This window comes from Bison bison, unplaced genomic scaffold (genome assembly GCF_000754665.1).
Source record: "Bison bison bison isolate TAMUID 2011002044 unplaced genomic scaffold, Bison_UMD1.0 scf7180017864304, whole genome shotgun sequence".
NCBI classification, from domain to species: Eukaryota; Metazoa; Chordata; class Mammalia; order Artiodactyla; family Bovidae; genus Bison; species Bison bison.
Genome location: NW_011494876.1, coordinates 9,617,112 through 9,634,934, shown reverse-complemented (window position 1 = coordinate 9,634,934; position 17,823 = coordinate 9,617,112). Strand labels below are relative to the sequence as shown.

The 17,823-nt window shown below is 44.5% G+C and overlaps 1 protein-coding gene across 4 annotated transcripts in view; it reads right to left on the bottom strand.

The window, feature by feature from the left end:
- Positions 1-17,823, bottom strand: part of ARHGEF3 (Rho guanine nucleotide exchange factor (GEF) 3) — a 312,995-nt gene that overhangs the window by 50,660 nt on the left and 244,512 nt on the right. Inside the window, exon 1 of one of the 4 annotated variants that reach the window (XM_010851659.1) lies at positions 17,666-17,817. The exons of the other annotated variants lie outside the window; for them this stretch is intronic. Within the exon in view, the coding sequence (XP_010849961.1) occupies positions 17,666-17,761 (96 nt within the window). The 5' untranslated portion in view covers positions 17,762-17,817. Of the gene's footprint in view, positions 1-17,665; positions 17,818-17,823 lie in introns of those variants that run through there. 4 annotated transcript variants of the gene reach the window in all.

Here is a 17,823-nt window from a genome sequence, read left to right as displayed (position 1 = left end):
TACACGTGAGTGAAGCCACTTTGCATATGCAAAGTGGCTTCACTCACGTGTACAGGTGTCACCCTTGGGGGAATGTCTCCTGGCTGAACAGGGAAAACCAGAAGGTTGATCCAGGCAGAGCACCTGAGAGAGTTAACCCTGGGAGAGTGGGCAAGGAGTGGGCAGGCGACATGGCCAGTAGGCAGGGCACAGTGGGCCACAGCGGTGTGCAGGACACGGGGGGCCAATGAGGAGGCCTTCACAGAGCTGTCTGAGCGAGAGGGGCGGGGCTGTAGGAATGAGACAGGGAGCTTCTTCGGAGTCTGCAAGGGACTTCATCTTATTTCTTCCAAAACGGAAAAAGGCAGTAATGAAATAATGGTTTCTAACTCCAAAATTTTCATAAAAAATTTTTGTTGCTGTTGTTATGTTTTCTTTTCCCTGGCATGGAGCTAACTGACCTGGTATCATTTATTACCAGAAGTTAAATGGCAAATAAAGAGGGCCAAATTCCAACGGAAACCTGGCTTCATTGATTAGGCCAAATGCATTTCAGAATTATTGGTTGCTAACCCTCAAGGTGAACAAAAGGTCTTCAGACACGGAACTATAATTTTCCCCTAGAGACGCTTATCGGTGATTTCAACGGATGGACCGCAGGCTTTGTGGACGCTGACAAACCACCAGGAACAGCTCTAGGAAGAACTCCTGACACCTTCCTCTGGGCTAATTGCGAAGGTGGAGGCCACACCCTTGTGCTTATCTTCTCCAGGTGCAAGGCTAGTCACCTCACACTGTGCACCAATGGAGATCACATTTCCCTTTTGAGGAAACAGCCCAACTCTCTCTGCATCAGATGCTACAAGCAAAACACCCTAATTTCCTTCTTTCAAAGAAAAAAGTGGTTTCTTTTTTGTTGTTGTTACTAGGGACTAAGCCTGGATAAATGAAATCCACAGGACACTCTCAGTTAGCTTAGTCTTACGGCCAAGTTGTAGACAGGGTGTTGAGGATCTGATAATTTCTCCTGTCTTCCCTCAAGGAAATGCTAAAAAGCACATGATGGAGACATCAGAAGATGGTCTGCACAAATTCACAAACTGAACCATTGACTCTCAGGGCTGTAAAACTGAACACATTAAGGATGGGGAGATGGTCCTTATTCCCTGTATGTCAAGTCAGTCAACACCTTGACTTCTGCTTGAGCCAGCCAGCACCTACAACCTCTGGCCAAGGTCAGCCTGTGAGGTGGTTGCTTTCAGGGGAACCATGCATAAGGCAAAAGCCTGAGCAGGGGACGCTGGACTGAACTCTCAGACACTGCTGGCATGAGCCTCTGAAAGTACGCTCAGTTCCAGCCCCAAACAAAGCTCCCATCAAATGCAAGTAAAAAATGAGAAGAGAAAGAAGTCAAGGTTTAGGACAACTTATGTGGTCATCCTGGCTTCATTTCCTCCAGGCTTCCCCTGCTTCCTTCAAGTTCAAAACACACGCTGGCAAAAACACTATCACTCTTGAATGTTCGTATAAACTTAATGGCAGAATGAAAGAAAGGAGAGTGTGCGGCAAGTTAGATGGATTTCATCCAGAGTACCCTGCAGGAGCAACTAATTTTACTGCAGACTCTGAGAGGGTTAATGTTCCTGGCACACCACTTCGTTTCTGAGAGAAGACCTCAAGCAAGTTATTACCTGTATCCCTATCATCGTTGAATGTTTGCCCCCACACTGGAAAAGAAGCCTGTTCTTCTCTGCAATGGGGCTATTAATTTTTTCTAAATGATGGTCTATGGGATAAAGAAAACAAAACCAAAACAACATCTTGGAAAATAATTTAGTAAAATACAGGACTCTCCAAGAGCTGAGCTGGGCAGCAGCCTAGGTTACAAACAAAGTCTCTTAGCAGTGCCAGTAAAATAAAACAGAACCACTGTTTCAGACACCCTATTTTTGGCTAAGGTTTCACTCCTCAATTACTTTCAAAGTTATTCGTTTCAGTCAACATTATAAGGGTAAGTCAACATTTGTGCTGGCAGCAAGCCCAATTTTGTTATTTTATTAGTCTGCTACTAGTTAAATTGGCCCATGATTAAACACATCTAATAAATAGCCCCAGAAGATTGGAGTTTAGCAGAAAACCACATTCAAGTTCTCTTACACAGGATGTTACTATTATTCGACCTTGGGCAGAAGGAGACAGGCACACCTTCACCTCGATAGGTTCCTTTAAGCAAATGCCAGCCCACTGCCTGAAACTCATTTTGGTCATGCCCAGACATGGCACTGCAGACCTTCAGAGAAAGAGGAAGCTAAATATTTAGCTCTCTCTGCGGTCCCTGGCTCAACATACGCCTTCTGATCATCAAGCAAAGCCCTGACTCTGTCAAGGAGAAAGGGCCAGATGTTTAGAGCTGAAGCACTTTATGAGTCTGACCTCGAACAGTGTGAGAGCTGCCGGCAGACTTGAGCCTCTGTGGCCCTTACAGGGAAGCAAACCTTGGGCACAGATGTTTTCTCTTGATTGGTGTCAGGTTATGTCTTTTTGCCAAGCAGGCCACAGAAGAAATGTGCCCACAAGTCTGGAAAATGGGGTCAGAGTCTCACATTACTGGTAGATGCCAACAAGTCACCCGGAGGTGACATGGTGACCTAATTACAGCCACAGGCCTGGAGGAAGGGCTCTGTGGTCTGGGGTTTCAGTCAGTTGTTTCCTACTGACTTCTTGGAAGCCGTGGGGTGGGATATAAATTCTGTGTTTATCTCTGTAAAAGGGATTCCCTGGCTTCCCCGTGGGCTGGGTTGAAGGTGTAGGGGGAGAAGAATGCACCGGGGGTGCCAGCTCTGCTTCAGGGTTTGGAAACTGTACAGGTCTGTGTACAGACCTCAAGGGCACTTTAAGGACACTGGCTGAGGCTTCCTCCGTGTTTAAGAATGAGCAGAAAGCCTCTGCTGCAAGTGACAAAGTTCTTATCACTCTGGCACCCTAAACGATTCTTTGCAAAGGTTCTAAGGATAAAATATGAACCAGCCTATCTGGCCAGAGGACCATGTCCTGTGAACTCCATACCTTCTGACTCCAGATCAACAATGTAACTTCCACAGGCTTGGTCTCATGCCCTGTGAAGTGGGGTGGCTCTCCTACCGACCCACAGGGCTGTGCTTTCATTCATTCCCTGTAGCACTGGGCTCTTCCCTGCCCAGGGACAGAGCTGTCACTCCAGGTCACTGCCACAGTCTCACCAATGACATGCCCTGCTCTCTGAGGACTTGGGCTGCTAGGAGACCACATTTTAATTCCACATTCTTGACTTCCCTTTCCTCTTGCAGTTTCATCATCTGCTTAGTCAAGCCCTGACTGGACACAGCAAAACTGGGAGTGGTTTGGCAAGATCCAAGGCTACATCCAAGTAGAAAAAAACATCAGCCATGAAATCCCAAGATAAGAACCTGAGGGGCTGAAGGGCACCCAAGTAGGGTGGGTTGTGAAGTCTACAAGGAACTCCTCCCAGCCTACCCTCCCCAGCCCACACTGCTGAACTGTGGGCTAGAAGAGTTGGCTTCCAATCTTGCCTGATCCCAGTACTATCTGGGATGAGGCAATGATAGGAATTCCGGGTGTTCAAGCCATGTCGGAGGTGCAAGGTAGAACTCCCAAAAACAACATGCTTCTTTTGGCTTCCAGAAAGCACCAGGCACAGATCCACCGACCTGTTCTCTCTCTCTCTCATCCTCCTGTCATCCCTTGAATCTCAGCATTATCTTAGCGTCCCAGAAGAGGAAAAAGAAGCACAGAGATGGAAAAGGATGCACAGATCGCAATCTCAGTGTCCCAAAGGAAGCACAGTGTGTTCCAGGCGAATCTGAGATGAGCAAACACGTCACAGGCAAGCAACGCTGACAGCCGGGTCTGCCATCTGACGGAAGACGAGGCTGGGGTAAGGGATCCTATATTCAGCTGCTAGGTGAAATCTAAAAGGAACATCCAACCAAGGGCCCTGGATCTGCAGGAAAAGAACGTGGACCCCCTCCTCTGGCTGCCTGGTCAGTTTCTGTTCTGGATGCGAACAGCAATTTGGAGCAGTTTGCAAGCCTCGCAGAGGTGTGACTTCCAGAGAGAAACATAAAATGCAGTTACTGAGCTCCCTGGTAACTCTAGGCTGTCCCTCTGGGCACAATTTATCCCGTCAAACCGTTTGGTCTGTGCGCATCCTCCGCGGCACATGCCTCCACTTGGAACCGGGGAACACTGCACTTGGGTGTTACAGAACAGCCTGCTCTCGACTGGGAACAGGATACACTGAAACCTGATCCTTCAAAGTGGAAAAAGCTACCAGCCACACAGCCACCGGGGAGTGACTGAATTGGGAAAAAAGGTTTTTTCTTAAAATTGAAAACTTTCCTGCTTTGGCTTTCAGCTGACATCTTACCGCCCACCAAGCAATGGTTTATAGGAAAATAAGGTACAGGAAACTGTGAGGATTCTGTAACGGATTTGTATGGCCTCGCCATTGCTCCCACACTCCCCAAGCAGGCAGATGAATAGCTTCACAATGTTATTCCTTGGGAGGTAGGGTGGGTGTGTGTGTGTGTTGGTGCACACATGCAGAACACAAGACTGAACTTTGTTTGAGAGTTTTCCTTCTGTAGCACGTTTTTAATGACAGGAATTAAATCATGCCCACTAACAATGTATTTTTCCAAAGGCTCATAACAAACCCTGGCTCCCACTGCTGTATACTTCCAACCTTGAAACACAGTGATTATGTGTTATTTCTAACTCTCAGTAATTAATATGCAACCAGATGTATCATTATCTACAGTCTATTAAAATTCAGAAGACTGTGCATTTGAAAAAGGCTGCATCACACTGACAAAGGAGGCAAAAACCTCCGAGCCCCAGCCCTGTTCCCCAGTCACACACGGTTCATTTCAATTACAAAGACACATGAGGGCAATGAATAAAAAAGGGCAGCTGACTTAAAAGAAGTAAATACAAATCTGTGATTTGGTTGTTTAGTTTTGCCACTGGAGACTCAGTGGTAAGGGGTGCCAGTAAAAGTTTCCAGGAAAGACAAGGGCAGTTTTGTGGTAAAAGAAAAATGTCCTTTATTCCTGAAGTCAAGTGCTCCTGTGGCAGAAAGGGGCAAAGTTCCCATGAGCTTGCCAGCACTGGCCAGCTCTAGAGGGAAGGGCTCCTCTGGGAGACTTGGTGAGGGTCTAACCTGACAGATTCCCCCCAATCCCCAAGCACCCTCAGGGATGAGGGGAAGGCCCGTTCACCAGAAGGTGCTCCCTCCTTCTGCCCCACCACTTAGAGGTCAGGCTCTGGACCACTCCTGAATTTACAAAGCAGGTCTGGGCAGAGGGGTGGCAAGGGGCTGCCCCGGCCCAGCGAAGCCTCCAGAACTGCAGCTACGTAAACTACATGCTGCCAGGGCCCCGACCGACCTACTGAGTTAGTTCAGTCACTCTTTGTGAGCTTCTAGCAATTTTCCAGAAACAGGGAAGTAGGTCGTTCCACCCCGACCCAGATGTAATTCTCTTCTGATTTTGTCTAGAGGAGGAGAGGAAGAGGGTGGGAGGATTGCAAAATGGGTAAAGGGGGTCAGCTCTGTGGTGATGGATGGAGATGAAACTTTTGTTGGCGACTATGCAGAAGTCAAAGAGTGTATACAGAAGTCAAAATATAATGTTGTACACATGAAATTTAGATAATGTTGTAAACCAACGTAACCTCAATTTAAAAACAAAAAGATACTCCAGGATTAAAATAATAAAGACAACAATAAAAAATTAAAAAAAAAAAAAAGAAGAGAAGGAAGCACTATGCAGCCAATGGGAGACCCCTGGATGGGGAGGAGGAGATACCAAAATCCATGGGGTCTCCTGCTGCCCATTGCCAGCACACACAGTCACTTATTTAGTCCACACAGCAATCCCAACACTCCATTTTATAGAAGAGGAAGCAGGTGTTCAGAGAAGTGAGGTGTCTTGCCCCAAGTCATACCCAGTAGTTATTGGCAAAGCTGAAATTCAAGTTCAGCTCTCAACTTGAAAGCTTTCCCGGACAGGATATGCAAATTCCTCTTACAATAACAACTATATTAATAGTAATAAATGGCTTCCCAGGTGGCTCAGCGGTAAGCCTGGCAATGGAGGAAACATGGGTTTGATCTCTGGGTAGGGAAGATCCCCTGGAGAAAGAAATGGCAACCCAACCCAGTATTCTTGCCTGGGAAATTCCATGGATAGAGCAGCCTGATGGGCTACTGTTCACAGGGGCCCAAAGAGTTGGACACAACTGAGCACCCTGCAACAGTAACGATACTGACAGGCGATTTTGAGCCGGACTTTGTCAAAGTATGTTCCATGCGTGATTTCCTTGATTTCACTTACCCATTTCACAAAGCAGGCAACTGAAGCTCAGAGGGGTGAAAAACTCTGCCTGAGGTCACAGAGCTGGTAGTGACCTGCTCTATGACCTGCTCTATGGAGCCAGGACTGAGCCCAAGGCTGCGACTCTCTGCAAGGCTTGGTTCTAAACCACAGCACTGCTGTTTCCTAAGCCAAGGGTCAGGAGCCCTGAAGAAATCAAAGACTGTAGAGGCAGAAGGGACTAAGGGAAGGGGTGAAAAAGTAGGAATGTTGGTTCGACATCCAAGTCCTGAAAAATTCAGGAATCGGCATGCCTTTTGTGAGCTCCCCCCACATCTTAAGAATGCCTGGCCAGGCACACAGGCGCCAAGCTGGTGTTCAGGGCAGGCCAGGGGACTGGTGGGTTAACATCCAGCACCAGGGGGCTCATCGGATGACCCCTCCCAGTGCTGCCTCCCCTCCCCATTTGCCAAACTCCCCACCGAGGCTGCTACATCTCCAACCAGTGTGCCACTGATTGACAATCACTGCCAGTACTTTAGGGTTGTGAATGACCTCATCAAACTCAGGGAAAAATTCCTTGAGGGTCAAAGCATGCCCTTCTTTTCTTTAAACCCAGAAAGAAGGAAAAAAAAAAAAAAAAAGCTAGCTAGATCTGGTCTCAACAAATATTTACTGACAATCAAACAGCACTGGGAGTCATTTTTAGTTGTCCAACTCTTCGCCAGCTTCTAACAAACGACCTATTTATAATTAAAGTGTGCTGTTAATGAATATGACATGAAAAACTCCCAAAGCAACCTAATCCTCCTCACCTTCCCTGGGTCTATGTCTGTGGTCTGAACGTGGGTGAGGTTCCCAGATGAAACGTGTCAGGTGGCGGCTGGCCTTTAAGACAACACCACACTCCTCATCTCCCATGAGCAGGGTCCCGCTCTACCCAGAGCTCATACCACACCCTCTGCGGGAGAGTTGTTATTGGAACACTAGAAAACCACACTAAATTTTTTCATCCTACCTGGCAGGGATAAATGTGAAACTTGCCAGTGTGCTTGGAACATCTTGTTTTTTCAAAAATAACGCCCAGTGCCAACTTGGATCCCTGGGAAACTGGGTGGATGTTTCTTAAAAGGAAGAAGTGACCTCCCAGTACATCACTTGATAGGGATGTTCATCCACAGCTTCTGCTCAACTTATGGACAGGGAAAATAGATGCTGTTGTGGCTAATGGTCTGTGCAGCACTTAGTCTGGGGATGCCCCCAGCATGCCCCATTTCATCTTTACAACTCCCTTGGACGTTCTCATTTTACAGATGAGGAAAATGAGGCTTGGAGGATGAGTCATTGGTGCAGGGTCTCTTGCTCATAAGTGGCCAAGTTTGGGATTCAAGTGCAGCTCAGTCTGACCTTCAAATCCAACTTTCTAACCATGACACTCGATGGCTGCCCCAAATTAAAATGTGATCTTGCTCCATCCCTTCCCTCAGGGTAAAGGGGAAAAGGAAGAAGAAGGGATGATTTTGGTTGGAACTTTGGAACTTTTACTTGAAGTTTTGAAAATAAAAAAAAAAGGTTTTTGTTCTTAGAATAGAAATCCAATTTTATTTTTTTAATTGGCTAGCAACAAGTTCATAATAATTTTCTATGTCACATTCTAAGCCAGCTTTGTTCTATTTAAAAATGTTAATATCTGAAATCTAGGTTCTATGTTTAAAGCCCAAGTTTCTAGTCTGTAAGTCACTGTACCCAAACTTGGAAATTTTTGTGGCAGAGTGCTAGTCCTAGAAAGGTCTCAGAACTCGACAATGCACTGTTTCCACCCCCTTGGTTTCATCACAGCAGTTTTTTGCTCTATGTACATGTCCCCTGAGCTATTACATAATGTTTCCTTACTTGTAAAAATCAACTCTATCATTGTCTTAAACAGAAAATCACTATCAGCTGCCATAAATAGGAACTACTTTTTTAAAAAATGGACCCCCACTGTTAAATTTCTGTTAGAGATGCTTGCCTGCCTGAGGCCTGTGCTTTGTTAAAAAGAGAAATTAGCAAGTGCCAGAGAGGCATTAAAGACACCAGCTCCAAAGGAACCTTTCTCTTCCACATAATGAGAAAGATCAGAAGGGAACTGGAAAGGGAAAGTGATTCAAAACTGTTTTGTATCTTGTCTCCGGGTCACCTAGTCTTATATCATTTGAGCTACCACAAATGTTATGAAACCCATCTTCTGGGAAATAATGGTCTAAATCAGTCTACTCATTCAGCAACAAAGATGCTGAGGTTCCAAGAAGTTGAGCTTGCTAGCACCCTGACCCCAGCTGGTAGTGAAACTCTTCTAAGAACCAGCTTAGAAATAATTGCTGCTAAAGAAATTCAGGTGAGCACTTAAGAGTCCTACAAAGCAAAGGTTTCTTGATACTGAGCCAGAACAATGCTCACTCTTCTAAATTGTTACAGCCTGGGCACAAAACATTTGGAGACTGACAGGAGAAAATCAGGTATCTTTTCTGATGCTGTCTCCTTCAAAGCTCTCTGAAAAGGCCCCATCAAACAGCTGAGGTGGAAGGCTAGGACTCTTCACTATGCATCTGTGGTTGACACGTCATCTACCGTTCAATTTTTTCGCCTTCAGTCTATTTCCTTCTTCACAGTGGTTTCTCCACAGTGGTCTTCTGCAAGACCGCACCCAGAAGCACCAAGCAGTCACCTACCAGCAAGGAGGATGGCTGCCGAGGTGTGAGAAAATGAATCAAGGCGGCCAAACCTAACAGGATACAGATGGGTCACCCCCACCCCACCTCTGTGAAGTCAAAAATAAGAACACTCGTCTTCACCAGTGACCTTTAATTATCTTCCCTGTGTTTGCCGGGGGTCGTTCTTGACAAGCTTACGTCACTGGGGGATTATGAAACGTTAGCACTACAATATAAGATAACATGCTTGAGGAGGGAGCTTGCATTGGCCTTGTGTCAGGGCCAGGAAGCACAAAGGGAAACTTTATCACTCAGTCCCTTTGGCCATCGGGTCCAACTCCATCTCCCTCTGCCCACTGGCCTGTTCCCTTTTCCCCTCTGCAGCTTCTATCTCTAGCAAGACTCCAAAATTTCAAATCTGACAATGTATGGCAACCAGTAAACATTTAACTTTTTTTTTTTTAAGGTCCTGACATAGGTTCTCAGTTTTATCTAATTCAATCAGGTTGCCAGGTCTAGTGGTATCTATGGAAACAGTGCCCTTGGGGAAATACTCTATTTGTTATTACCATTTAATTATCAGTTCTGATGCAAATTACATCTGCAGAGCTCAGAAAGACATCATTTTAAGGGATGTCATCTACATGCAGAGAAGTTTGTGTCTCTTTTTTGTGGGTTTCCTGTTTGTTCTAACAGGGATCTCACATTGCCTTCCCAGATAGCTCAGATGGTAAAGAATCTGCCTGCAATGCAGGAAACCTGGGTTTGATCCCTGGTTTGGGAAGATCCCCTGGAGAAGAGAATGGCTACCCATTCCGATATTTTGTCTGGAGAATCCCCATGGACAGAGGAGCCTGGTGGGCTATAGTCCATGGGGTCGCAAAGAGTCAGGCATGACTGAGTGACTAAGCACAAGACCTTGCACTTGGATCTGTAGGAGTTTGGGCCAAGAGAAGGGCCCACAAGTCCACCGGCCCCCAGGTGAGGTATGCAGTGTTCGGGTTAAGTTTAATGTGGCTCACTTTGAACATGCCTAAAACAGTGCTGCTTACAACCAACCTCACTCAGGAACATGACTGGCTTAAGCCAACATTCTGGTGTGTCAAGAGGTTAAGGCTAGTCAAGGAGGGGCCAGCATTTTAGCCTTGCCTCCTGATCTCTCTGAATCTCTGTTTCCAAGACAGACCGTGCCTTTTGCAGGTCCCTAAGCTGGTGCAGGATTCAAAGGAGAGAGTGCACATGAAAACAACAGACTGTTATCAGAACACTCGGCAGCACTGCTATAGTGATCACAATGAGACGAGAAGGGGGACGCTCCGATGAAAGGTCCCTTCCCCCACTTCTCTACACGCCACGTGCATACATATATAGTTACATTGGTTACATCATCTATATAATATGCTCAACGTTCCGCCTCTTCATTTTTCTCAGGAACACTAGGGTATTTCTGTTTGCTAGTGTGGAATGGCTCAAATGATGTCACTGAACCATGGCCCAGAGGCCATGGCACATGGAGCCATCTCCTTCTCAAAGGTCAGAGAGGTTGCTGGCTCTTCTGGCTGTTATAAGTAAGCAGGAAAGGATGCTCGCCTGGAACCAGACAATCAGACTTAAAGCTTTCAGCTCTGCCAGTCCTGGCTGTGTGATCCTGGGGAAATCATTGAATCTCTCTGACTCCTGGTGTATTCTTATCTTTAAAATGAGGGTTATTATACTCAGGTGAGGCAAAGAATACAAAAGTATTTTGAAACCTATAGAATGCATAAACATAAAACATGAACATTATTGCATATAACGTCATTATGAACAACTGTGGACACACAGCTTTATTCCCACAAGAGTTAGAATACTGGGTGCAAAGATTAGAACCATTTTTGTCTTTTAATATGCACAGAAAAGTCTCCTCACTGCACACAGAAGTATTTTATTTCTCTGCAGCATCCCCAGCTTTGGGTTTTATCATGTCTTTAAAGTACTTGTGACATCAATTAGGTATGAAATAGCATCTTAAAATTATTTGCCTTTTCATTTCTACAATTTCTATTGGAGTGAACTTTTAAAATAATGTTACTTTTGTAATGTGAACTGCCTATTATTATCTTCTTGCCCATTTGTCAACGGACATCTTGGAGTGTTCTTTTATATCTCCATGAATTATGTAGATGACAAAGATTAATCTTTTGTCTGTCATCTCTATTTCAAAAGTCTTTTTCAATGTATCAGTCTACTCCCCTTGTCTAAAAAGTGCACTAAATATAAAAACAATCTTGTTTGTTGATATAACACCATACAGTGTCTTTAGGCTGGTCAGTACTCAAGAGGTCACTGAGGATGTCCAATGGAAATAAGCAAGGAAGAGAAAGAGTTTGGACGTTATGTCCCATGTGGAAAAGTTAGAGGAACCAGGATGTCTAGTCAGGAGAAGACAGGCACCTGGGGGAAGAGTGTGGTGTGGGTACGTGTGGTGCAAGTGTGAGCATACATTTGTGGAACAGGAGTAGACAGTAGGGAGAGATAAAATACTGACAGAGATAAAGTGTCATTGTATAATATTCAGCTTGAGAAAGGAATGTTACAATTAAGAAAAGATTTTCTCATGATCCACAATGAACAAAGATGCAATGCATAGGCTTGGAAGGTTCCTGGAAGTGTTTGAACCGAGATTGAAAGGATCCAGCAGTGGACGAGAACTGGGCTCCACGTTCTCAATAGGCCTTTCCCAAAAACTCAGGTTCTCTAATTCAATGACCCCGGGTCATTTCCTAGAGGCTGGTTTTGTTTATTTGTTTCATAAATCCCCGGAAAAAAGCCTGTTTTGCTACTCCTTTCCTCCTCATCTTAAGAGCCAGAAAAAGAAAATTTTAAAAAGTGAACTTACCGTTAAGGTTTCTGGTTTAGCTCCCATTAATTGAGTTGACTAAGAATCAGCTGCCTTCTTGCAAAAGGACACAATGACCCAAACACAGAAGGACCAGGCACAAGTGTTTCTAGACTTTAAAAGATCTGTTCCTTTTCTAGCCAAAGGTTTGGAGGCCTTTCTTGACTAATAGCCTCTTCTTAGCTAATAACCAGTGTCAAGTCATAAAAAATTGAAGGCATTAGAAACCACTGGCCTTTACTCCTAATAGTCCATGAGCCGACACAACAATGATAAATGGCCGTGCAATCACAGCAATTTGCAATCACAAAATGTGAGCCCTGTACCCATCACCGGAGCTGACAAATTATGGAAGGCAACTGTGTGCACACACCACAAACGAAGGAGCCCTTCCAAATACACACACACCATTAGTAACGATTATATGTACATAGGACTCTGTAAAATTTGCCTGTGATCAGTCACTTATTTTCATTTGGTTGTTATGAAAATAGTGGCACTGGTTCAGGATTTTACAAGCAATCACAAAGGATCTTAAGAAAATGACACAATTTGCAAATTCCAGATGGTGGTCAGAAGCTTCCAAGTTACTAGTTTATGTGGAAGGCTGGTGGTTAATGCAGATAAGCAAGATGACTAATTGCAGAACTAACAGTGTCACCTCCACAGTGCTGAGCATGCGGAATTCTGCCAAAGACTAGCTCCTTGGTCTTGAGAAACACAAAATGGAAGTTACCAGAGCCCTCCCAAGTGAAGGTTTGTACAACTCACTCCTGTGGGTCGTGGCCACTCTATGAAGTGGCTTCCAGGCGCACTCACTAATGGTGGGGTCTCCCTTCCAGGCACTCAGAGAAAAAATGGGCCTTTGACCATGAGGCAATTTGCTCTGGCAGGGATTCTCACCCTTCATGTGTTATGTGGTGAGGAGACTGGCGATTTAGTCATTTAGAGGCAACATGATGTGGTTGGGAAAGTACAGACTTTGGGGTCAGACTGGGTATGAATACTGGCTCCTCTATCTACCAGCTCAGCCATCCTGGAAGGGCCGCTACCCAGCTCTGAGCCTCAGTTTCTCCTAAAAAAAAGGCGGGGGGCAGTTACACCAACCTCACTGGATCATTGTAAGGATGCTTAGAGGACTTACAGTCAGACCTCTGTTGCACGGATGTGCATAAAACAGCATCTGGGGAATAAGGATGGTGATCATGTTTCTTAAAATTGTTTTAGGAAATTTTCTGTGATACAGAGGTCTTGATGATGCTGCCGTTTATGGAGCACTTCCCATGTGCTTAGCACTGTACACGAATCATCTCATTATGGTAGTGCCATCATCATGCCCATTTTACAGCTGTGGGAACTGGGGCTGAGAAAAGCACAGGAGACTGTCCAAGGCCACATCACTAGCAGATGTGGAGATGGCACTGGGACCTGGACAGTCTTATTCCAGAGCTGATGCCCTGAACAGCCTCAAATGTACATATCAGCATATCTTTTCTCTAATAAACTTACTCCTAGTTCACAGGCATCTTGGAAGACCAGGACCCCCAAGATACCGATCCCCAAGAGAACCATGGCCGATGACTATACTCAGCTCTTGCCAGCAAGTGAGAGACCTTCACTGTCCATGAGGCTCCCATCCAGAACCACCTGAGGTCTCACGATTCATGAAGTCTAATTAATCACCTGATGAAATCAAGATTCCAACTGCAATAACTCCTTGGAGCTATTTCCATGTAGTTGGCTGTATAAATGGTCAGCTCCACACTGTATGATACAAATTCCAAGAAATGTATAAACCACTAGAAGCCAGCTCACCTCCTTAGCTCTCCAGCTGGCATGTAAGGAACACAGCTCCAGATGCATATATTTCAAATACACTTATGGACTGACTCGGGGCATAAATTATGGTGGGGCACAGAGTTCACCTTGCCCTTTAAAACAGAAACTTTAAAGGTACCTCCTCAGTTAATCAAGTGCTCAAGATTATGTACTCAGAAGAATGTGTTTCAAGGCACTTTACATGGCTTTTGTTTTGCATCCCCCCTTTTTCTTCACAGAGGTAAACATCCTTAGATGCCACAGGATACACTGGTATTAAAACCTAGACTGAATCCATCAGGAAACCTGGCACTGGGTCTTGGCTTAACTGCTGGTTTGCTCAGTGGCTTTCTGCAAGTCACTTCCCCTCAGCGTCTTTATGCATAAAGTGAGCAGAAGAATACTTGTTTTATGTTACTCTTACAACATGGTTGGGTTCTCAAATGAGACATTAAATGTGGTACTTAGAAAAAGAATTGAATTCCATCATTTCTAGGTCATTCCAAGGTTCCACATAAAGTTACTGGCTGAGTCAAAGTTAGAACAAAGGGACAAGTCAGGACCATATACAAGAGAGACAAAAGCAATGACTACAAACATCACTAACTAAACCTGGCCTAAACTAGATCGACATCTGAGACAGTGAATCTTAAAACCAAAAGTAAGCTGTTCATCATATTGTCAGATATATTCTTAGAAAGAAAATAACAGAATCACCACTTTTTTCATTAAATGGACTGCAAAACACCTAAAACCTTCTCACCAGGCTCCAGCTTCCTTAGCCAACATATACATGCATTTGAGCCTTCTTTCTTGAAAAGCAAACCTCCCCATGGGAAAACAGTGACTTCCGACTTGGGATCGGTGTAATTCATGAGGACTAACAACTTTTCTTTGAGTGACTTAATCAGGTATTCAAAGCACTTAATAATGCCTAGAAAAATCAGTTCCTCCTGGCATGAGAAGTAAGTACCCATTAAATATATATATATATAAAAAGATCAATGGAACAAAGTTGCATTGATGAGTCAGAAGAAATAAGCTTAATGATGGCTCATGTGATACTGTTTCTCTGTCAAAGTCTAGTGCTACTGCACTAAAATGAACTAAGCTCCTTAGATTTCATGGTTAATGATTAGAGCTGGAAGGATCAAGTTGGTTGTCATAATAAAATTAAACATCTGCAACCAAACTCATATACCTGTGTCATAAGAAATACTAGATTAAGGAGCTACATTGTATTAATAGCATAATCCATGTAGAATAATTTTAATATTTAAAATAGATAATTTAAAGAAGATAAATATTTAAACTATATCATTTTTCTCTATCACTGAAAACTATCATTGAAATTTTAAAATGCACAAAGCATTTAATCCCAAGTAGAAATTTTGTTATGATGTGTTTTCGAGAAAATGTCTGTTGTTGCACATTTTTACTCAAGTGCATGGTATCAAATGCACATTAGTGACACCCACCCCTTCCCCATGAGCCTTGCCCAGCACACTTGCTGCAAGAATAAACAAATGCTGGAAGGCACTTGCCCATGCATCGCTGTGTGCCCACTGTCCTCCTCACAGCAAATTCTGAAGGAATAGTCATGATGTGCTAAAGGGCACAGGTGCTTTGCTTCAGCTACCCCTGAAGGTTAAAAAGGACTTTGGATTGGCCAATCCTTCTTTTCAGCATAACCACCTTCTTTCTACAAAGAAAATGATCCTGAAAAACTACCTGTATTGGAACTAACAGTCCATACCTAGCTTATAAACAAGGATATAATCATGTTTTTCAAAAGGCCAACTAGCATATGCTGTTTTTTAAACACAAATGCTGATGACACCTGCTGGTAGCAAATATATTTTAATTAACTGCCTATGGAGAAGTGAGGCCTGCAAAGGAGGGCTGTCTTCTGAGCTGATATTGAAACAGAAAACGAGCCCCCACATCACTTAGGTTTCTTTTTCTAACTCTGCCTACTGACATTATCAGGAAGCGAAATGCCAGATTAATCAAGCTAGGGGATGTACTGGATTTGCCTTCTTGGACTCGAGAAGTATACAGTACACGAGACACTTCTACTCTGATTTAACCACTAGGGGGAAAATCCTAAATAGTGATACCTGAAAAATATTACCAACTATTTAAAAAATTGTTCCTCTCCCACGCTTATTCCTATACCAGAACATCCCCATAAAAGGAAATTAAGTCACATTTCATAATCTGGACCCAGCTACCGTGAAGAAAATTAGTATTTGACTTCTGGTGATACATTGTTCATATCCATTTGTGAGATACAGATATATATGTGTGTGTGTGTGTGTATATATATATATATATATATATATATAAAAGAAAAGAATAAGAAAAAATGAAGCATATGGGTTTTACACCTACACCTTTAGTCAAACTGCACAAAAATATAGGACTAAGTGATAGCAGGAAGGGACCAGAGTCTAGAGCTATCCTCATTATTCTTTTCTTTGACTCAATTCAATTTATTAATTAAACTCAGTTACGCTTTGCTTCCTTCCAAAAGGAATTTGAGCAGACATTAGCTTCACTGCTCCTACATTCATTAAATTGTGAAGTTCCCCCTGAAAAGATCATATATTTATTCTAAGCCTGAACAACCTGAATTCTGTGCAGTTGCTGTCCTGTCAAAACTTCAGTAAGAGCCCAAACACCATTAAGACCATCACACTTCTACAGCTGCTGGGAACAAAAGCCCTTTGTGAAAATATACAAGTGAAATGAGGTGTGGGACAAGGGTGAGAAGTTAGTCTCTACTCAACTTATAGAAAGCTGATTATAACCTGAAACTGTTTATAGAGTTGTGTCAGTGTGGAGCAGCTCTTGTTAGAGGCAATGAATCTTTGATGCTGTTCTCCCAAATATACATAATTCAGTGAACCAACTGCACATAGCTAAGCAAACCCAAGGGTGGCAAGTGGGTGGACCCCCAAAAGCATTGTGATAAGACCGGAAGCACCCCTTCCCCCAGACTTTCCCCCTCATGGTGGGGGCAGAGTGGAGATCTCCCAGAAACACATCAGCGGAAATGATGATCTGGGTCCTGTGGATCCCACTACAGCTTAGTCACAGCAAAAGTGCAGTCTAATGAAAGCAAGTGTATTCCCCAAGACCCTCAAAGAAAGAGACACTTTCTCCTCCACCTGAATCCAACCTTTAAGGCCAGTGAGCTCTTTGCCAGAGATAAAACACACAGGAGGAAAAGACAGACTAAACACCAGCCAGGAGGACTCCCTCACCTCACCCTCCCAGTACAGGAAAGTTACCAGGAGGAGAAATGCTTCCAGTCTTCCAAGACAGCTTCCCACTGCCCCAGGGAATTTAATTCATTTTCAGAATCCACATGCGACACATTCAGATTACTCATTTAGCTCCCAGACCCCCAACTGAATGACTCCCACTGGCCACAGGGACAAGCAGAGGTGCCGTGTCCTGTCTTTGCTGCCAAACAGCTGCAAGTCCAAGCCTGACAGGTGAGAGGTCCCAAGGGGTCCTCAAGAATGTTCCCCTGCCCTCCCCCAAACCTCCTGCAAGAGGAAACCTGTGCTTTTAAAGGGTAGCTCTTCCCTGACGACTGAGCCCACTGATGCACTATGAGAAAGTCCCTCTGTGGAGTGGATCCACAGTCTGTGAGCTCTGCAGGATGCAAGAGAGAGGTAGGGGCAAAGAGATGGGGACAGAGGAGGTGGCGCTCTTTTGATCCATAGAGAGGGGGTGGAAGGGAGGCAATGAGATAAAGACAAGAGTTAGAGATGAAGACAGGGAAACAGTGTATGAGAGATGGAGAGAGAGAGAGAAAGAGGAACACACAGAGTGAGAGATGGGAAACAGTGACACAGAGAGGGAGTGGAAAGAGTAAGAGATGCCCAGAGAGGTCCAGGTGGAGGTCCTACCTCGGCGTCCTTGGCTGGACTGCTGGCCGGGGGTACCTCCAGGCTACAGTTCGCTCTCTTGACCGTGAGGTAGAAGGGGTAATCCTTGGCTACCATGGCGGCTGCCGGGCCTGCCCGTTGGGATGTCACCGCTGATCCGATAAGACCACAAAACTCCC